This window comes from Erpetoichthys calabaricus, chromosome 15 (genome assembly GCF_900747795.2).
Source record: "Erpetoichthys calabaricus chromosome 15, fErpCal1.3, whole genome shotgun sequence".
Classification (NCBI taxonomy): Eukaryota; Metazoa; Chordata; class Cladistia; order Polypteriformes; family Polypteridae; genus Erpetoichthys; species Erpetoichthys calabaricus.
The window spans coordinates 76,681,392-76,704,275 of NC_041408.2; the positions used below are offsets into that span (position 1 = coordinate 76,681,392).

At 38.9% G+C, this 22,884-nt stretch overlaps 1 protein-coding gene across 1 annotated transcript in view; it reads right to left on the minus strand.

Moving 5' to 3' along the window:
• Positions 1–1,076: 1,076 nt before the first annotated feature.
• The window catches only part of LOC114665834 (calpain-2 catalytic subunit-like), a 77,085-nt gene continuing 55,277 nt past the window's right edge, over positions 1,077–22,884 (minus strand). Inside the window, exons 12-21 of the mRNA XM_028820475.2 lie at positions 22,672–22,883; positions 19,702–19,738; positions 18,491–18,547; positions 15,190–15,247; positions 15,013–15,077; positions 14,203–14,271; positions 13,003–13,081; positions 11,174–11,290; positions 10,041–10,099; positions 1,077–2,053 (exon numbers count right to left, since the gene is read on the minus strand). Of these exons, the coding sequence (XP_028676308.1) occupies positions 2,030–2,053; positions 10,041–10,099; positions 11,174–11,290; positions 13,003–13,081; positions 14,203–14,271; positions 15,013–15,077; positions 15,190–15,247; positions 18,491–18,547; positions 19,702–19,738; positions 22,672–22,883 (777 nt within the window). The 3' untranslated portion in view covers positions 1,077–2,029. The remainder of the gene's footprint in view (positions 2,054–10,040; positions 10,100–11,173; positions 11,291–13,002; positions 13,082–14,202; positions 14,272–15,012; positions 15,078–15,189; positions 15,248–18,490; positions 18,548–19,701; positions 19,739–22,671; position 22,884) is intronic.

Sequence of the window (22,884 nt, forward strand, 5' to 3'; positions counted from 1 at the left end):
TGTGGAGTCCACACCTCAAAGAGTCAGAGCTGTTTTGGCAAAGGGAACCTGGAAGGCATTCATTGATAAAGTAAATCCTGCAGAATTCTTTCAACTTATCAGTGAATTACATACTTGAGGACAACAGTGGAAATTAAGGGGAACTGCATTTAGGACTGAAGCCAGGAAGCACTCCTTTAGGCAGAGCTGTGGGAATCTTAAGCAAATGCCAAGGCATGGAGTTGAAGCAGAAGCCTTGAGAAATTTTTGAAAATGTCTTGAAGAGATATTGGGACAGTTTAGCTATTAGTTAAACAAACAAGTGACGAATGGACGGAATGGTCTTCTCTCGCCAGTCAAATTACTTACATTGTTATAGAAAGAAGATGCTTAGGATTCACTAACAAAGAAACATTAAAATAAAGAAATGGATTGGATCAATACTTTCCTCCATTTAACAAACTGTTTACAATAAATCCACATCTATAGATACATTTATTTTATTTATTTTAACCATATACAGTAAAACTGCATAATCCCATAGACCCTAAAACCCTAGGTGTTTGGAAGCAGTCAATGCATTAATAAACCACAGGCACATGAAAAGTAGTGAGGAAATAAAACCGCAATAAACCAAAAGAAATATGAATTACAAAGGAGACACAGAACCAATAAATAAATACAACAAGTGACATCATCAGGCGTTCAACCTCAACATCACATCCATTTTCTGTTGTGAATATCATATAACAAAACTATTAGAAGTCCGTTGTTCTGCATGGAGGTACTCTGACTACCACAAGTGTTCTGACTACTACAGTGTTCTGTTCATGTGCCTCACGTTGTCTTTCTTCACTAAACTAGTTGGTTACAAGCCTTACATGAGCAAATTGAGGTACAAAGATAGATAGATAGATAGATAGATAGATAGATAGATAGATAGATAGATAGATAGATAGATAGATAGATAGATAGATAGATAGATAGATAGATAGATAGATACTTTATTAATCCCAAGGGGAAATTCACATGTGATTCTATTATGTGATGACTCACTTCAGCTGTAGCTTAAGACTTGATGTCAGATGGGTACCTTGAACTTGTCTGCCCGCAAACACTGCATATGGTAACATGCCAATGTGGAGTCCATGTGTCAACTGCTGGGCATGCAGGTGACTGCTGTGTTCACTCTGTGATTCACCACTGTTGTTGACCAAGGCTGGGCATTATTACATTAAGAAGTGGCTCAGTGGTTATTACTGCTACCTGCGAGACACAGAAGCAGCTGCATCCTAATCATAACGTTGGTGTACTTAGTCAAGTTACAGGTGGTAGCAAAGCACAGAGACATATTTGAGAAACTGTAATGTAAGCCCATTTGAGAGATGCTAATACTTTGAATTGAAGCCTTTCATGATGCGTTTAAAGTTTAGAGTTGCAGTCCTGTTTCTATGTTGATAGTTTGAATTTATTTTGTCATGTCTGTGTTTCATATGCTAAGCCAACTTAAATGTTATTATTATTGTTCTTGTTGTAGGCTTATTCATAATGATGTAGCCTATACTTTTTTGCCTCCTTAATGTTTATGAGAAGTAGACATCTATGCCACCTACTCATCCTTCTGTGACATGTATTATTTTTGGTTTTGCTGTTCCTTCCTTCACTAAACTTTTAACTTACAAAAATGCAGATTACTTGCACAAAAAAAAAACCCAAAAAAAAGTAATTGGCAAAAATGACAACTGTACCAGGCAAATATACTTCAACATCCATAGTGTTCTAAAGCAGACCGCACTCCTTGAAAATTAAGCTGGCCTATTCCTGTTACCCACCATTTTCGAAAGCCTACCTTTGTAAGGTCTGTTTAGCATTTTTGCAGGTAGAATTCATTCTTGTATTAGGATTTTTATGATTAAAACTTTATGATTCAGACCTTAAACCCCAAAAGAGACTAAAGTTAAAACTAATATCAGTACTGCATATTTTTAAGATGGAAGGACAGTAGGGTGGTGTCCTGTGTTTTTACTCATCCCAGGTCCTGGACTCTTCACTAAAATACTCCAAGAAGAAGCCACTGGAAAACAAAGAAAGAGAATCATCAGGATGTGTTAACAGTCAAAGGACACTACATACAGTAAATGTCATGTCATGTCATTTTCTAACCTGCTTAATCCAGACCAGGGACATGGGGGGTTCTGGAGCCTAACTCAGCCAGCACAGGGTTCAAGGCAGCAAGAAACCCTGGAAAGGCACCAGAAAGGAACAAACCCTGGGCAAAGTGCCAGTCGTTCACAGGGTGAACACACACTCACACACCAGACGGGCCAATTTAGTATCACTTATACACCTAACCTGCATATCTATGGACTGTGAGAGGAAACCCATTGAAACATGGGGAGAACATGCAGACTCCACACAGAGACGACCCAGGATGTGAACCACGATCTCCTTACTGCAAGGCAGCAGCATTACCACTGTGCCACCGGGCCGCTCACTAAGTAAATCCATATTACTAACCGAGAATGGTAAACTGGAAGGCACAGACGCAGGTCTCGGTAAACCAGAAGGCACAGACGCAGGTACACGACGATGGACCCAGGAGACATAGTGCGCAGGCGCCTACAGCGTGTGTCTCATAAACCGCAAGCAAAGTCTGATCCACCGCGAACGAAGGAGTTACGGCTCAAAAACGAAAGAGCTCAACTAACGTAAATAAGACATGAAGCAACAATGCGCCCATAGCTAACGACTAACGACACAGCCACACAGAAAAGAGGATTCTGCACTGCACCCCAGAGTCAAACGGAAGACACTACGGAGTCCGCAAAGGTCCACAAAGATAGTACGGAAGGCGCAAGCGAATTCTGATCCACCGCAAACGAAGGAGTCACGGCTCAAACACGAAAGAGGTCAACTAACGTAAATAAGACATGAAGCCACAATGCGCCCATAGCTAACGACTAACGACACAGCCACACAGAAACAACGCGCTCATAGCTAACGACTAACGACACAGCCACACAGAAAAGAGGAGGATTCAACCCACCGCCCCAGAGTGAAACAGGAAAAGCTACGGAGTCCACAAAGGTCCACAACACACAGCATAATCAAACCCGAGATAGTACGGAAAGCGCAGGCGCCTACAACGCGCTTCTGAACCATAGCTAACCACCGCAAGCGAATTCTGATACACCGCCAAAAACGAAAGAGCTCAACTAACGGAAATAAGAAATAAAGCAACAAGCCCAGACAATACGGAACCCTAACCGTCCACACTACACAGCATAGTCAAACCCGACATAGTACGGAAGGTGCGGGCGCCTACAACGCGCGTCTAACACACCGCAGGCAAAACCCCGACATGGTACAGAAGCCCCAGAGATACGGACTCCACAGCATATGTGAATCACATTACAGTAATACAATATGAGTACTCACAGAAAAAACAAACACAAGACACTTCGGCGTCCCGCCCCACAATCAAACCGGAAAGAGTACGGAGTCCCCACACGTCCACAAGACACAGCATAGTCAAACCCGAGATAGCACGGAGGGCGCATGTGCCTACAACGACAACCACATATATACCGGAGGTATAATATTAATAAACGAACGCTCCGTATTAAACGGACAGAATCCCCAAACGTCCAGATTACACAGCATACAACGCACGTCTAAAACACCGCGGCCAAAAACCCAGAATAGTACAGACGCCCCAAAGATCCGGACTCCACAGCATATGTGAATCACATTACAGTAATACAATATTATACGGTAAGTTCTCACGGAAGTAACAAACACAAGAGGCCTCGGCGTCCCGCCCCACAGTCAAACCAGAGAAAGTACGGAGTCCCCAAACGTCCACAAACCACAGCATGGTCAAACCCGACATAGTACGGAGCGCCTACAACAACAACCACAGAGAACACACACACGACACCAGAGGTATAATATGAATAAACGAACGCTCCGTATTATACGGACGGAATCCCCAAATGTCCAAACTACACAGCATATGTGAAGCAAATTACAGTGATACATTATTAATGGTTACTAACAATACTGTTCACTTAAACGACGCCAATCTCCCATTAAAGCTGCATTTGCCATGACAATCAACAAATCCCAAAGACAGACCATGGACAGAGTCGGCCTTTACCTCTCTGAGCCTGTATTTAGACATGGACAACTTTATGTAGCCTTCTGAAGAGTTCAGCATTCATGTGACGTTAACGTTAAGATTATAATAACTCCATACCAAGGAAAACTCATTCACGGACAACACGCCATCTATACTACAAATATTGTGTATATCTGTACTTCCTATATACGTTATCTACACCTTTACACTACAATATATCTCATACATAGATCTGCACATCTATACCTACATAACATAACAATTAAACTGCTATTGTCATTTACATATATTACATAGACCTACAGATATCATGGCAGTGAACATGATACATATGTAACAATCACCAAGAAAGACAATAATCTCTATCAAATGTATTTCGGGTTACCCAAGACCAGGGGTTGGCGAGCGAAGCGAGCAGGGGGCGGAGCCCCCTAGTGATATGATAAAATGTGAAAGCATACAGTAATAAACTAGTAGCTCAAGCTTTGCTGTTAATCAATGTCAAGTACTGGTCTCAAATATTTTTATAACCTTTTAAGGGTATTTTGCATAAAAACAATTAGAAATATAAACAAGACCATAAACCCTGATGCTTTCAGGCAAAAGAATTACCAACTCAATGAACAGTAGAGTAACAGAGTGCATGGATTCAGAGTACCAGAGCCCTGTCAAGCACAACTAATGCAAATACTCAGTCTCATTCATGATGCATACAAGATTTGAGACTGCCCCCTACTGAATATCGTCCATCACAGCTGAGGAGTGTTCACCCAGGTGGCATCATTCTTATTTCTCAAAGTTTTTAAATAGAATCACAAACAATCACTGCCGCCATAGTTTGGAATCATCAAATTTCAAGGTGCTTTGATCAGATTGGACGGCCCAGCACTACTCGAGTATACGATGCCTGAAGAGGGTGGGCAGCTAGCTGGGTGAGGTCTTCAGGATTTGTTGTAAAATTTATACTTGCATTTAGACTGAGAATTTGTCACCGCACTCTGAGCTTGCACTATACAAAAACTAGTTGACCTGAATAGTGGTTCATGTGTGTGCAAACTTAATCTGTGCAAACTAAGCACATGTGCATCCTAAAGAATAAAACTCTGTAACTGTTTTAATAAAAAATCAGGGGCTTACTCTCAAGATTTTAGCCTCATTTTAATCTTTCTTAAAGGGGCTCTAAAACAATTTATATTGTTTTGGGGGGTTTTAAGGAATCTAACGTTCACATTTATTTTTGTTTCAACATATCTTCTCTTATGTTAGTTATTTTTTCCTTTATCTTGTGGTGCAATTTTGTTTTTTCTACAGGCACCGCCATTTAGAGATAACTTTGATGTGATTGTTAAAATGATATCGGGTCATGGACTGCAATAATTAATTATTATTTATTTTTTGTTTTGTGTGATAATTTATAGTTTTTTTCCATGGAGAATCTATTTTTAGATGTTTTGAACTGTTTCTATTTATATTTAGGAAGTTTACTTTTTTGTTTTGTGCATCTTTTGTTTATACGATGCACTGAGACGAGACGCATAACCGTGATTGGCACTCCTTTGATGTCAGTGGAGCACTGAGATGCTTTATGTGACAGCAACTGGCGCTGCATCAGTGTCAGTGAAAGTCTGCTTTAAATTAGGTGTCGGGCCATGATTCATTATCCCTCAGTTGGACAATCAATAAACAAGAAAATGTCACATTTTATTAAAGTTTAGGCAATTAATCTATGTTCACGTTTTTTAAAAAAAAGAAGAAGAAAAGGATTCTTTTCTATTGTGTAAATCTTCTTGCTTTTCTTGTTTGGGCCAGTTTTGATATTCTCAGATTGTTTAACCGTCCTTCACTAAGACACACCCGATGGGTCTACGTGCAGGACGACTTGTAAAGTAACTTGGGCTAAGGTATAAAAAAGTCTACGGTTGCATTTGCAAGATGGGATTCCGACCTTCATAGTGTTTGAATCTCCCCACAATCTAGTTTTCCTTTTAATAAAGTCTTGTCATTCTCTCACCCAAATGGACAGTGAAGCTCACTTCTCCCACACGTAGTTGGCTTCTTAAAAAGCAGGCCAAGCATTGGGTCTTGTTTTCGGTTTCGTCTCCTTTTGTCTCCGACTTTTAACTGTTTTATCATCACGTTTTATTTGCTGGTTATTTTGCTCTTTCCAGTATTGACCTCAGCCTTTCCTTCATTGATTTTCTGTCTGACATTTTCTCTCCCCGTCAATCCTCTTGCTCACAAACATCCTTGGAGAGGCTGTGTCTCCACAGACAGCATGTCATCACAGGTCAGGGTGTATAAAGGTCAGCCCTTGGGACTTCCTGGTTGTCCAACTTTGTATTCATTAAAAAAACTCAGCATTCTATGTACTATTTTTTGGGATTAGTTAATTAGATTCTTATTCACCCAGTTATGACTTCAGATTGCTTTCCCTGACTGCTTTGTCACCTAATTCCATTATTCAAAACAACTTCTGCTATACGCAGTTGAAACACTTGGGCTATGTTAACACTGTCAGCAGACAGGACTGCTTCATTAAAGCAACTGTTTGTTGTTAAATAAAGAAAACATGTCCTGGACATGGATGGTAGAGGAAAACCTTAATGAGATCATCAAATACACACTGAACGGAATGGCTGCTGAATAGCAGGGTGGCACTTTGGTTAATGCTGGCGCCTCATGGTTCCAGGGGATCATGGTCAGTTTGACATTTTCAGTTACACACACACGTATATCTGTGTACAAGGTATTTTAACTGCTTTTTTACGATACCTTCATTCAGAAGAAGAGCAATAGATGGGGGCATGGGAGCACAACAGTTTGGCCTTCTGCTTCATTTTAATAACCACACTGGGCACTGTCTGTGTTGATTCTACACATTCTTGTGTGTTTTCTTCACACTCTAGTTTTCTCCTCCCATATTTCAAAGATCATTTAATTTACCTAGTGGTTGAGTATGTGAACGTTCCATTCATTCTTATTTCTTTTATTATGTCCAGTGCTGCTGAAAGAGGTTCAGACTCCTCATTGTAATGCAGTAGACAAAGCAGATTCCAAAAATGCATGGCTAGCATTACTTGCAAAGTCGTTATATTAAATTGCATCTCTTACTTCCCCTTAACACAAACATGTCTCTCAATGGCCCTCCACATTCTTTCACATCATTTCTCAATGTTAAAGGCAAATGGGATCACAGGAACACTCCCAAAGCCCTTAACCTGAAAATTGCTCCAGGGGTGCTGTACAATGGCTGACTCTGCGCTCTGAGATCCAACTGTCATGCAAATAGACAATTTCCCTTCGGGAATTAATAAAGAATGTCAAGTCAGGTCAAAAATATAACTCTTATAATATGAATGCACAGTATTAATTTAGAACATTAGAAGTGAAAAATAAATACAAAAGTTATTGCCACACTATAAACAATTAAGTAATAAAAATAGTCTGAGCTACTGGCATTGTACACATTTTCATTTTAAGTTACCTGACAGGCTTGCTTCCCCTAAATTTTCATGAACTATGACTGCTTAAGGGGATATACCATTAATTTAGTTTTACGATTTTGTTTAGGTATGATAATATACAGTAATACAGTGTACTTAATCGGCTGATGTTTGGAAATGAATGAACATTATGTTTGCTTGTCCCTTCAAGTGTTATTTTACAGTTGTTTGTTCTGCTAATGTGAGTGTTTACCTGCATTATTATCAATCTTTAATTTAATATTGTTTTTTTGTATCAGTATGCTGCTGCTGGAGAATGTGAATTTCCCCTTGGGATTAATAAAGTATCTATCTATCTATCTATCTATCTATCTATCTATCTATCTATCTATCTGTCTGTCTGTCTGTCTGTCTGTCTGTCTGTCTGTCTGTCTGTCTGTCTGTCTGTCTGTGTGACCTTCTTTTCATTTCTGCTGAAAGAAAAAAAAAAACTATTCTCTATTTTAATAGTGTTATGTAATTGGCCCTGAGGAAGAGACTGCAATGTGTCAGTCGAAAGGGTACTTTAACAATTTTGTCGTTATTTATGGCCAACTTCACTGACTGGAACATGATTTGGACATTCTTGAGTGGAGTAGCTCTCTGATGTGGAAAATACCACAGGGATGTCTTAATGTATGGGCACAACGGGCACTGGTTGGGGGCTCCAGGAGCACAGGGGCACACAATGTTTCTGATTTGTTATCAATACAGGGGCACTAGTGCACTACTTTGCCTGGGGGCCTACGATGCTGGTAAGATGGCCCTGAACCAGAAGTTTAGAAATTAAGAAAAATGACTAGAATAACTGCAAAAACTACATCTTTGGAGGCTTAAATTTCCTTGTTTCTAATGTTTTGTGTGAATTCTATAATACCCTAATACTGATTGTTTGCAATATAGCAATAACTTTCATAGTTTTTTACTATGCCAGTCAGTCAGTCATCTTCCAACCCGCTATATCTTAACACAGGGTCACGGGGGTCTGCTGGAGCCAATCCCAGCCAGCACAGGGTGCAAGGCAGGAACAAATCCCAGGATGGGTGCCAGCCCACCACAGAGCACACACACACACCCCCACCCCAAGCAACAATTTAGGATTGCCAATGCACCTAACCTGCATGTATCTGGACACTGGGAGGAAACCCACGTAGACACGGGGAGAACATGCTCCACACAGGGAGGACCTGGGAAGCGAACCCAGGTCTCCTAACTGCAAGGCAGCAGCACCACCACTGCGCCACCGTGCCACCCTTTTTTACTATGCTATTTTCTAAATGATATTGTTTACTGATATTAAGAGTTACATTTTTTCTAATACTTCTAGTTCTTTAATAACTAGCGATCTCCCATAGCAAATCAGAGTGTGCACAGAGGATGGTTAATATTTTGTGACATCCCCATTAAACCAAACATATAAACGAAATGTGGCTGACATTTTTTAGCACAGCAAAATGTAACACATTTTTAATTTTTCGAATATCTGACACAAGTATTCTTATTTAGAGTATTATGTACTTCTACCTCATGAAGTAAATTATTACATTTCTATGAACACATTTGAGCAGCTTTTTTTACATGTTATTCTGTGCCATGCTCTTTTCAGGCTGCATGGGAGGAGGTCATGTTGGTTGTCAGAGTATCTGATGTAATCAGCTTCTTAATACTCCATTAACAGCTGTTGCTCTGCAAATTTGAAATAAGATGCTTTCTCAATTTCCATTTTTCCTCCACATGACATTTTCTCTATGTTTCAAATTCATGCTTTTTGATTTTTTTTTATCCAGCTAACTCAATAATTGATTTAATTAACAAAACAATTAGCTACACAAGGCAGTGAGACAACATTTAAAACAAGTTCACGGACATCTAACCAAGCAGTTGTTGGATTGCTTTTGGCAGACAGATATCATGTGCTCCCAGCTCTTAAAGCAAAACATGGAGCTCGCCAGCAGTAGCAAGCCAGCAGATGATCCGACCGCTTCTCCTTAGTGTGTGTTCAGCTGACCACCTAGCCCCCCCCCCCCCCACAGCAAAAGGACAGCTGCTGTTAAATGATAGACGTGCACCGTGACAAGCAGAACACGCAGCTCGCCAGCAGCAGCAAGCCAGCAGATGATCCAACCGCTTCATCTTAGCATGCGAAAAGCCGCCTCCCCCCTCATAATGCAAGCAGCATTATATGTCCTGCGAGAAAGAGATTTGACCACACTTGGGGCCTGAAATGAAGGACAAATATTGTTTTTACAAATGTTTTAAAGTAAAAATGAAAATAACGCATATGTAACAATTCCCATGAAAATAACAATCTCTTTAAATTGTATATCCAACCAAAAAATAACAAACCAGGGGGTGGGCGAGCGAAATATATAAATATATAAAATACTGTTGCAGTCAATCAATAAATTTCAGTTACCTCTAAGGACCGGAAGGCTTACCTGCCCCAAAGACAGTTGAACTGTTCCACTTTTGTCTTTATCAATAGTTTTAAAGATCTCTGTTAAAAAAGAAAACAAAACAAAACAATAGATGCTTTCATTTTGATTCATGTCAAGTGGCGTCCTAAACTTCAAAGCTAATGACAATGTAACTGACTTTTATTCCTTTCATATGTGAAACTTCTAACCAAATGACTTGCAGTTCTTAAAGAATCCGAACATGAAATCAATGTGACCTCAGGGTGGTCAAAAGCTGGGTCTAGGGGCAGTGTTCTTAATATTAATAATCATTTATCATGACAAACATAGCCCACCTAATTCTTTAGTAAGGTAATCACCACCAATGTAATGATTACATAAATATGAAAATTATTTCAAGTAGAACAAACAAAGACAAGATAAAAACAGTGCTTTAGCTGTAGAGCCTTCATCTAGAACTTCTCAATATGCAGAAATAAAAAAAAAAAACATGTAGACATAAGAGAAATGTGTGAATAACAAAAACAAATGGAAAGAAAGTCAAGAAGAAAGATTATAAGAGTGAAATAGAGTGGCATTAAAGGGGACTGGTAGGACAACTTTTTAGCTTGTACATTTCTATGGTTGGTTCTACTCAACCTGTGATAGGGTTTCTTGAAGGATAATTTTTAAAACCTGAATGTGACCTCTTTGATTTATTGCCATTTTTAATTGTAATTAATTTGCAATAAAGTGCTTTTGTTATTCACTGCCTCTTGACTAAACTATTATTATATATGCTTTTGGTTAAAAACTATCTCATTCCATGTCTATGGTGATGATGACTATTGATGACTCTGAATTACTCAGCTGTTAGTGATTTTGCATCCTATCCTCAGTTAGATCATATCTCAAACCCATTGCTGATGGGATAGGCTGTGGTTTCCCAGAACCCTGTAATGGGCTAAGTGTGATCTAAAAAATAATGGAAGTACTGGTGATTCAATGATCATTTGTGCAAGAATGAAACCTACAACTTCAAGCCACCAAATGGCCTCAACTACTTTGACACATTGTCACTCTGAGTGATTGAAGTCAAATAGGGAAAATGATAGCCAGTAGAATTCAAGTCAATAGAAAAGACTGAAAATAGTGGGTAAAAAAATGAGACTTACTGAAAAGCAGCTCCAGGCGGAAAAGACATCCCACAAAACGGTCAGCATTAAGAGTTAAGCTTTCTTCAGCAAAATTTAGGACAACAGCATGAAGTACATCACCTCTCATCTGGAAACCTGGAATTATAAGAGATATGCTGTATGCTGGAGTAGGATAAATAGGATAAAAAGGAACAATATTTAGAAAGGCACTTTGAAATGCCGTGATGTATACACTGAATCATAACTGGTGCTTTAAGTGCTACCCTGGGAAGCACTTTGACCTCTCAGTATATATATGCTGTACTGATTAATGCCTGGGGTTTGCATAGACTTCCTTGTCCTCACACTCATTTCTCACATGGACTCCAGCTTATCAGCAGTCAAGTTCAAAGTCAACTCTAAACTGGGCTTTCATTAGTAAAAGTAAAGTCAACATGTCTTGTAATGAAACCGAGTCCTGTGGTGGGCTCCTCCCAGGTGAAGGAATGATCTCAAACTGCCTAGGTCTAGATATGCAAAGTTACAAATAATAATAGCAGGTAAATAGATAGATGATATTATCATGGAAACATGATTGCAGAAGGCAGAGGCAGCCTTAGGGGTGTGCGGGGCCCAGTGCAGACCAACCCCACATCGGGCCGGTTACGTCAAACACTGTTACTGGTACGTGTGGACTGTATAAAATTGCATGTAAATTTAATAAAAATAATGTTAACATACACCAGATTTTCTCATTACAGTATTCATCTAAATTTTTGCAAGATAACATGCAGACTTTATCAAAATATAATGATATAATCTATTAAAAAAGTGTGCCATGATCTCTTCCACTCATGGCGTCAACAGTGATACGGTTAAACCAGTAATAAATGCTGCGCGCTCCACTACCAAACACTTCCTGCACTGTTTCAACTAGGCATACTGTAGCAAACTGAACCAAAGACTCGACTAAGAAACAAGGGTAGGCTCTCTGAGCACGAATGAGTCATAAGCGACAAGCCATCAGTTGTTCCCAAGTCAAAACAGAAGCCAACCCAGCGACTAATGGGCTATACCTATTTTAGGAATGGATTATACTGGCGACCCTTTTCGGGCGATGAAGGTGGGCTATGGAAAGTTTTTAAAGACGTACATGTGCAGAATTTGACCTTGAAGAGGGGTTTTAAAAGGGTTTTTCTTAGAAGCATCTCAAATATATATATATATATATACTGGAGAATATAACTTGACAAATCTGCTCGAATGGGACACGCGGACCTCAAAAGTGGGGCCCCTTAGGGGCGGGGCCTGGAGCGGTCGCCCCACTTGCCATCCCCAAACGACTCTCTTGACAGAAGGTTTAGTTAACATTGGAAAGGTGTGCACAGCAAAAGCAATCACATAGCAAAGAGGAAATTTGCCAAGCATACTCAAAAAAAACAATTCACTTCAGCTGCAATTCCGAAGACCAAATATAAAGATAAAAACTGGCTAGCCCTGTTGCATCACTGATACAAGGTCATGAGTTTGAATCCTGCTGCCTGCTTGTGGGCTGTTAGAGTAGGTACTGCAAATTCTTCTCCCCATATTTGAGTGGGCTTCCTCCAGATATTCAGGTTTTCCTCCCATACTCTCAAAGATATGCAGATTGGTTAACTGGCAACTCTAAATTGGCTCTGTCTGAAAGAGGGGGCATTGTGATGAACAGTCTAGGGCTAGTTGGTGCCTGACATTGTCCGGACTCACACAACCCAGAAGTGAAGTAAAGGACATGAGAATGTTAGGTTGTGTATGTGAGATATAAAAGTAAACTCAGGCAAGATACCACAAACATTCTTTTGTTTATTTATCAAAGCATTGAGTCATACCTGCTTCATGAAGCGCATCTCTCAACAGATAGGAAGGTATGGTGCCATTTTTATCAGTGTCATACTTTTTGAAAATGTCCTGGAATGAATGAATGAATAAATAAATAAATAAAAACAACAACTTTGCAGTTTGATACATACCATACTCATAATGAAAAAAAAGTTTGCTATCAAATAACAATAAACAAATATCAAACTGGTTTCAGTATAATTTTTGTAGGCCTCAGCCTGGCAATCAGATGTGTATGCGATGTTCACATTTTTAACTTTGCTTTTAAACAAAGCAGCCTTTAATAAACCTCCATGATACATTTCCAGTGTAGTGCTTTTGCATAGACCATCCTGTTCTAAACCAGACGGAAAAGGTCATTCAGACTTGAAGGGAACCAATAAGCCCACACCCTTGACAGTGTGAAGAAAGTGCACCCTCTGTTATGTCATGGCTGGGACACCCTCCACCTTCTCTGAGTTATCACAGGACAGCCTTACAGGCCACAAAACTAGGATTGTTGCTGCATTTTGCCATGGGCTTCCCTCAGTTGCTGATTTTTAGAAATCACAGACTTTCTCCATACAATAACCTACTTGGTATCCTTTAGTGCGATATATTGTCTTAATTTCTACTGGGGTGGGCACTAAAAGGGTCAGTTTTGACATTTTAATCTCCAATTAGAAGAGTTAAATACTGCACAAACCACACATGTAAATTTCTCCATTGCTGTTGGGTAATCTGCATGCAGCAAAAAAGAATCATAACATCAAATATGGAGTTGTTGATGTTCAACCTGATCATATCACACTGAGCAATGAAATTCTCAAAGATATGCACGGCAGAATAGCTAATACAATTCATATTGCCATTTTAAAGCTTGCAAACATTTCCACCCTAAGCTGCACTTCATTTTCTGAATGTTCTTTATGTATTACTGGAATTCAGTCAGCATAAACCAATTCTTGTATGAATGAGTTGTTCATTACAGGGCACAGTCACTCACAGATACACACTCATTCATCATTTAACACATTCTGATTTAATCTTCTTCTCTTGCTAGACATATACTCTAATCAAAACCTGAAATATCATTGCAAAGCATTTCTCACAGCACAGATGAGAACAAAATGAATATCATCAAGCTAAAGTGGAGTGTCATAATCTGATAACATAAATAAATTCTTTAAGAAGTAAATAATCATGTTTACCAAGTATTTCTGTATCTTCTCCCAAAGGACAGCAAATTCTGTAAGTCCAATTGTTCCTTTTCCATTTTTCTAAATACTATTAAAGAAAGCTGTGTAATAAATTATTAGTATTTACAAATTGCTGAAATCATATTAGAATAAAGGCAGATTCATCAATCTAAACATAAATTTAAAAAGATAGTATTAATAATACTAGCATGTAACTTGTCAAAGCCAGGAGCAAATGTCAGGTTTCTTCTGGTTATTTACTGTATTAAATGTCTGTTACAAACCATAATATAAAATAAAGAATCATTTGCACAACACACATTTTTCATTTAGTATTTACATAATCAACCTTGTATCTCCTCTATGATACATCAGTTCTCCTACATTTGGAAGATCAAAACATAGAAAGTCTTCTGTGGTCTGAGATGGCCAGTCACCTTCAGCTCTGAAGGGGGCTGCCACATTTCATAGGGTTAATCTAGCAAAGGTAACAGTTGAGGGTCCCAAACAAGGAGCCTCCAACAATACTCAAAATAGGCGTCTAGTACCAATCTACAGTCTATTTATATGTCCCTCCAGGACGTTCGAATTTTGCTTCAGCCTGTCTAATAGCAGCCCTTCCTCACCCCACTGAGTTAAATTTGTGTGCTGTCCAAGTGCATCTGTAATAATTTAAATGATTCTACATTATCTGCTTTTCCACCTAGTTTAGTATCATCTGCAAAAGTAACCAGCTTATTGATTATATTATTGTCTAGATCCTCTGTGTGCATTGTATAATACTAGTAATGAGAGCCATGTGTGAGTAAAGATAAAGGATACATCCAGAAGACTGATCATATTTCGACAAATGTCTATCTTGAAGCCACTACACTTGATGTCATTTCCTGCAACAAAGCAAAATATAATAATCTGAAAGTAAGTGTTCTCTTTTTTGTTAAGCTTTAGGCTTTCATAGTTATCACATAAATAAGAAAAACTTAAGATATTATCCCTTACGTTGTGCAATCTGTTTGTTCAAAAGCTGAAGGAGTTTGAATGCAGATATTGGAGAGTCCTTCAAGGAAAAACAATTAGATATGAGTTACTTAAAAACTGAGACACTCTTACATGTCTTTGGATATGCACTGTTAATGAAATAATCATGGGGCACAGCTAGCACGGGTACTGCTTCACAACACTTGCATTACCAGTCCATGTTAATCCCTGTATGACTGACAAGTATATTCTTCAATGGTGATGTGTCATTCAGTGGAGGAGTAGTCTCTGTTTTCTCTATTGCCCAAACTAGAGTAAAGCAGGCCACAAAGATTTATATAAATAGATTATTCAGGCAAGCTTGTACTCTGAGCCACTTTGAGTAATGTATTTATGAAATGCACAGGGTGAGTATCAGATTCTGGGTATAGATTCCAAATGTAGTAAGTGCTTTGAAAATAGAAGAACACAATATGTATTAACAGAGACTTTTTCATTATATACTAACATAGTCCTAACATGAGTAGGTGGAGTGTTTAATAACCCAGGGCTGAAAAACACACATTTTCCAATAAGAACATTCAGAATAATTTAAGCAGGCTATCCATCTGCTGTCCACCCATTATTTTTTTTAACCCACTTTTCCTGTTGTAAGGGTACTAACATCAAAATGAAAGCCAGAATTATTTCATGAGCAATACACAAGAGAAATGATGAGGTCAAAAATAATACTGCCAAGGTCAAAGTGGGGATCAAAAAGAAAATGACAACATTCAAACCCAAAAAATCAAAGTCAAAGTACAGAGCAAAAGTCTTAAGTTAGCTAAAAAACCCAGACTTAAAAAATCAATTCAATATTAGATAAGCTAGTGCTGCTAGAGGTGACGTTTATATAATCGCACCAATGATGACATCATCTAAAAGTCCTGGTGCATTCTGGGACGTGTTACTATGGTAGCGACAGACATCAAATATTCAAAATGGTGGTATCTGTCAGAAAAGCAAAATAGCATTGAGGAAATGCTAAAAAATTATACACTTTCAAAATAAGTCTCCAAATGAAAAACAGATGTCAGAAATTGATTCTTTGGGTCAGAAAACCCCATGTAAGATGTACAACACATTTGAAAAGCTTCTGGAAAGCTCAAGAAAAAGAAAATCTAAACGCAAATCACAACAATGGGACTTTGGGGAGCCAAAGTCTAACCCAACAAGGGCAAATTCTGAATGGGTTGCAGTCTATTGCAGGGCACATTCTCACACACCTGCACCATCTTACCATCCAATCAGACAAGTCAATTCACCAGAATGTTGTACTGTTGAGCAAGGCAGACAGCCAAGATTTTGTGAAAAGGACCAGGAGCCAGAAAATGGCTGAAACAAAGTTTAGAGACAGGCCAGGTCAAGTATCAGGAAGTCAAAATGATATTTCACCTAAAGCTCCTTGTTAACCAAAATGAAAGTCAAAAATAAGTTGCCTAATAATTAAAGAAAACTCCCTTAACCACTTGCAAAGCTACTAGTAATTCAGATTCTTGGACAACGAAAGATGGACAACGCCAACCTTTATTCTGTCACACTAGTGACATCATAGGTCATGAACTTCCGCTGTCATGTGGTAGCAACGTGCATAGCAATTGCAAGCAAAGCAGCTCAAAATGGTGGTGCCCATAAGTTAAACAAAATGTTGGTGCACAAAGACTCAAAATATTTTTAATATACTGAAAATTACCTCAGATAAGAAAACCAATTACAAAAACTAATTCTATATATACAGAAACCCTTAAAAACAAAATGAAAATCACAGAAATACATGGAATAATCATGGGTACAAATTATAAAACTGTTAATATTGATGACATAAGTAATGTGCTGTCTTTAGGCTTAGAAAGAAAGCATCAGTTTAAAAACAAGCTTAGGTTTAGTAACTAAAGATCCATTGGATCTGTCATCTTTATCACAATAATAACTAAAAATCAAAGTAAGAAAAAACAGAGCCAGTATTCTTAAACTATAGTGATAAAGACCATAACATACACACTAGCGAGCAAAGTTTGTTTGGCTTTACCTGCATTCTCGGATGATTCAGTAATATGTGCGCCGACCTTTATGAAATGGCATCAGTGATTTCAGATAGATAGATAAATACTTTATTAATCCCAAGGGGAAATTCACATTCATACGTTGTGCACTCCCAATAAATTGTAGGAATTCGTTGTTGTTGTGAAAATATGTGTTATTAAAGTTCTGTAAGGTTTTCTGATATGCTATTCATTGGTATCTTTGTCAAATATGACATCCAACAAATACAGTATTAAAATTTATTAAAATTATTATTTTTAAAGTTAGGCAAACCATAACAAGCATAAAGACTAAGTTCTAAAAGCCTATATGAATTAGTTGATGGTCCATTTATAAGTTAACTGTAATGCCCAGTAAGGAAATAGTAAACATTTTTATGTAAGAACCAGGAGAAACACAAACTCAAAAAGCAAGCTGAGGTTGGAAATGAAAGTCAATCCTGTCTTTCAAACAAGCCATGAACATAATCATGTCAGAACTGAGAGCAACAGATCAGAATCTGGGAAGACAAAAAAACTCCTTTCATCAAAACCAAAATAAAATTAAAAAGTTAAAAAGGTGATAGGAAGGATGTGTGAGATAGGAAAAATCTAAAACAGAATTTCACACAGTGATTCAAGGCTTTTCTGTAAAACGTCATTAAAACATGACCACTCAAGTCAACCTTTAATCCCTCAACCCAACGAGGTCAGGGTCACAATCCCTGTGAACACACCCCCAGCAACCAGAGGTCATATCATGGTAACGGGATACACAAAATGGCAGCACCCAAGATTAAAGACAAAATGGCTTTACGGTTAAAAGTAAACAAAGTTTAAACTTTGTGAAGGTGCACAAAACACAAAAATCAAACCTCTGATTTGGAATATGTGTGTTAAACACCATAGTCATTATATAATTAGCCAGGAACTCTACAAGAATTTGCACAATACATTTTTGAAAATCAGAGATTGCAACACTAATAAAGGCAGTGGCAACCATCTTGGCACATTCTTATATGTCCATCTACTCTCTAAACAAATGTTTTCAAGGTGACATTACTTCTGGTAAGCATGTTCACCCCCAACTACTCAGATATCAGACTAACACTGAAAGCTCTCTTCAATATGTATTATGTTGCATGGTTATCCTCTGATGAACTTTTGTGAGGAATTCCATTTGGTTCAAATACTTCTTAGCAGGACACTTTTCAACTTCTGTTTCACAGGACTGTATTACAGTAATGCAGATGATAACTTACTTTGCTCGCTCCTAGCTGTCTGGAATGGGAATCAACCACACTTGCTGTAATTTTAGGCTAGGAAAAAATATAAAAATATGTTATTACTAGGGAAAGTTTTGTTCCCTAGTATTTCACCCAGGTCAATATATGAATATAGCACATACAAATGAAAAGTGTTATACAGTAATCCCTCGCTATATCGCACTTCGCCTTTCGCGGCTTCACTCCATCGTGGATTTTATATGTAAGCATGTTTAAATATATATCGCAGATTTTTCGCTGCTTTGCGGGTTTCTGCAGACAATGGGTCTTTTAATTTCTGATACATGCTTCCTCAGTTGGTTTGCCCAGTTGATTTCATACAAGGGACGCTATTGGCAGATGACTGAGAAGCTACCCAGCTTACTTTTCTCTTTCTCTTGCGCTGACTTTCTCTGATCCTGACGTAGGGGGATTGAGCAGGGGGGCTGTTCGCACACCTAGACGATACGGGCGCTCGTCTAAAAATGCTGAAAGATTATCTTCACGTTGCTATCTTTTGTGCAGCTGCTTCCTGAAACGACATGCTGCACGGTGCTTCGCATACTTAAAAGCTCGAAGGGCATGTATTGATTTTTGTTTGTCTCTCTCTCTCTCTCTCTCTCCCTGCTCCTGACGGAGGGGGTGTGAGCTGCCGCCTTCAACAGCTTTGTGCCGCGGTGCTTCGCATACTTAAAAGCCAAACAGCCCTATTGATTTGTTTGCTTTTCTCTCTATCTCTGTGACAGTCACTGCTCCTGACACGCACTCCTTTGAAGAGGAAGATATGTTTGCATTCTTTTAATTGTGAGACGGAACTGTCATCTCTGTCTTGTCATGGAGCACAGTTTAAACTTTTGAAAAAGAGACAAATGTTTGTTTGCAGTGTTTGAATAACGTTCCTGTCTCTCTACAACCTCTTGTGTTTCTGCGTAAATCTGTGACCCATGCATGACAATATAAAAATAACCATATAAACATATGGTTTCTACTTCGCAGATTTTCTTATTTCGCAGGTGGCTCTGGAACGCAACCCCCGCGATGGAGGAGGGATTACTGTATATCACAAAAAGCTAAAGTGATTATTCTGAAAAATTGTATTTACATGTGAAAAGGAATCACACATATGCCGATTTTGTAAATTCAAACTTAAATTAGAAAAACAATGTGTACAACAAATGCTTAACACATTATTGAAAAAAAATGTATACCTCATATATTTCAGCATTGGTGGGAAGTTCCATACGACTAAAATAAAGCAAAAGAAAAAGTTTAAATACCATATCTGACTCAAAACATTTGAATTTCTTGCACTTAATAAGCATTAAATAAGTCAGGCTCAAGATAGGATGGGTAGCCAGTTCATTCTCCACACTTATAAACATCAGGTCAATTTAGAATTATCAATTTGCTTAACTTGTGAAGGAAAACCCCAACATGCAATCTCCATAAAGAAAGAGACCTGGACTGGCCAGGACTCAAACTTGGCCTACTGAAACTCTACAGCAGCAGTGCTAACCACTGATAGGCTAATCTATACATACTGTATAAAATACTAAGGTCTGCCATCTGTCATGTGACAACTCTAAATCTACAGGAGCTAGGACCTTGATCATGATCTTAATTGAAAAACTTGATCCATTATGGCAATTAAAAAAACTGGAGGTATTGGCAACATCAGCAAACCTGTAACAAACTCACCATCCACCACTCCCTCCTTCACAGCTAATCAAACCCACCCCAACCCCCAAGCTGCCAGCATAGATCATGCAACCTTCTCCCCCTACCAGCACAGCATCACATCAGAAGGTTCTAACAGCCCACCTGCTTCTCCGCCCTGTGCTTCTCATACCATCACTGCAGACCACATTAGAGGAGAACTCAGGGGGCTGCGTCCTAGGAAGGCAGCTGGCCCAGATAATGTGTGCCCAAGACGTCTAAGGGCCTATGCTGCTGAACTGGCAGAACCCCTTCAGCACATTTTCAACATGGCCTGCGGCTGGGAAGGGTCCACACTCTGTGTAAGACCTCATGTCTCATCCTGGTTCCTAAGAAATTGACATCCAGTGAACTCAATGACTTCAGGTCTGTGGCATCAACATCCCATATCATAAAAACCCTGGAGCAACTACTTCTTCATTTCCTCAGACCACAGGTGAATCATGCACTAGATGCAGTATGCCTAATGAGAGAAGGTGGGTGTGGATGATACCATTCTCTGCCTTCTCCACTGGACCCACTCGCATCTGGACAAAGGATATAGTGCAGCGAGGATCATGTTCTTTGACGTTTCCAGTGCATTCAACACCACCCAGCCCCTTCTACTGAGGGAATAGCTGTCCAAGATGGGAGTGGACTCACACCTGGAGAACTGGATTACAGATTACCTCAAAGGTAGACCTCAGTTTGTGAGACTGGAGAACTGTACATCACAGACTGTAATCAGTAGCACAGGAGCTCCACAGGGGACTGTTCTTTCCCCTTTCCTCGTCACCCTGTACACATCGGACTTTAGCTGTTCAGGGACCTCCCATGTACAGAAGTTCTCAGATGGCACTGCAAGTGGGGTGTCTCAGGGGTGAAAAGGAGGAGGTATACAGGGGTCTGGTGCTGAACACTTCCAAAACCAAGGACATGGTTGTGGACTACCATAAGTCTAGACCATCATGGAGACCTGTCTCCATTGAATGGGTGGATGTGGAGTTGGTCAAGACCTATAAATAACTAGGAGTGTAGTTAGATGATAGACTGGACCGGTCAGAGAACACAAAGGCTCTGCTCAGGAAAGGGCAAAGCCGGCTCTATTTTCTGAGGAAGCTGGGATCCTTAAAGATATGTAGGAAACTCCAACAAATGTTCTATCAGTCAGTGGTTGCCAGTACTCTCTTCTATGCTCTCCCTTCTATGCTGTTGTGTGCTGGGTGTAGCTTGAAGAAGAGGGATGTTGATTGTATCAACAAGCTGATCAGGCAAGCATGATCTGTGGTTGGAATTGAAATAGACTTTGGTGACAGTGGAAGAGAGGAGGATGCTATGCAAGCTGCTGTCTATTATGAGGAATGAATATCACCCACTATACACCACCATAATTAAGCAGAGAAGTTTGTTTAGATAGAAGATAGATAGAAGAGATCTTTTGTTCTCAGAGCCACTGTATAGTGTGTGCTTAAATGTTTGTATTTAACTTGCCATAATTAATTCATGAATATGTGAATTTCCTTTGAGATCTATCTATCTATCTATCTATCTATCTATCTATCTATCTATCTATCTATCTATCTATCTATCTATCTATCTATCTATCTATCTATCTATCTATCTATCTATCTATCTATCGTGAGAAGAACACAGATACCCAGGAGATGCAAGCATGTGGCTACACGTAGTGAGAGACAGAAAGGGTCAAATCCAGAATAATGAGAGAGACCAAGCAACCAAAACACAAGGGCAAACTGGAGAATTAAAAGTGAAGGACATAAAGAGAGTTCAAAAATTGAAACAATACCTAATACATGGACTACTTGCTTACTAAGTAAATATACCAAAGTTTTTGTTTGTTCATCCAACTGAGGGATACAGAAACACAGAAATACTGCAATATTTGTACTGTCACTATCTGTGATTGAAGGAGTGCTACAATTGTGATCAGATGACTTGTCACCCATGTCATGTCAAACACAAAATTAAACTTTGTTAAAATTATTTAAAATGGTTACAAATCTCCATAAATAGATTCTCAATGCTAAAAAAAACAATACAAAATATATGTATAATAAAGCACAATTATTACATAACTACATATACTAGGTTACAATTGGGCTCCCAAAACAACAGGAACTGTTCACTTTTTAAGTTAAGGAATAAGACTGCAGTACAAGGACAAAACCCATACGGACAAATGAAAAATGTGGAAATTTCACATTTAATAAGCCATCCCATCAAAAACAATGTTAAAAGCATGAAGACAAGTCTCCTTGAATTAAGTGAGGTTTCTCAAGAACTTACCTGTGTACATGATGTGTTTCACAAAGCATGTAACATTTACAGAACATGCTGTTGCCTGAACCACTGGCATATTTTGAAAATCATGAAGTAAAATCAGGTCTAGGTTTTCAGTACATCAAAGACTTACGAAGCAAACAATATAATTAAAACATGTCTCTCTTCCTCTGGTTGCTCACCTTGCAACAGCCTTCTTCTCAAAAAAGAATCGCAGAATGAAGTTGCCATTCTTGTGTGGCTCTTGTGTAGATGGTATGATGACATAATCTCCTGGAGGGAGAGTAAACCGGTCACACTCCTCTCGGTCATCGATGAATGTACTGCTGATGGCAATGGGGTCTTGTTTTAGGAGGACATCATTTCCTAAGCGAATATTTGTAAGGCCTTTGTAC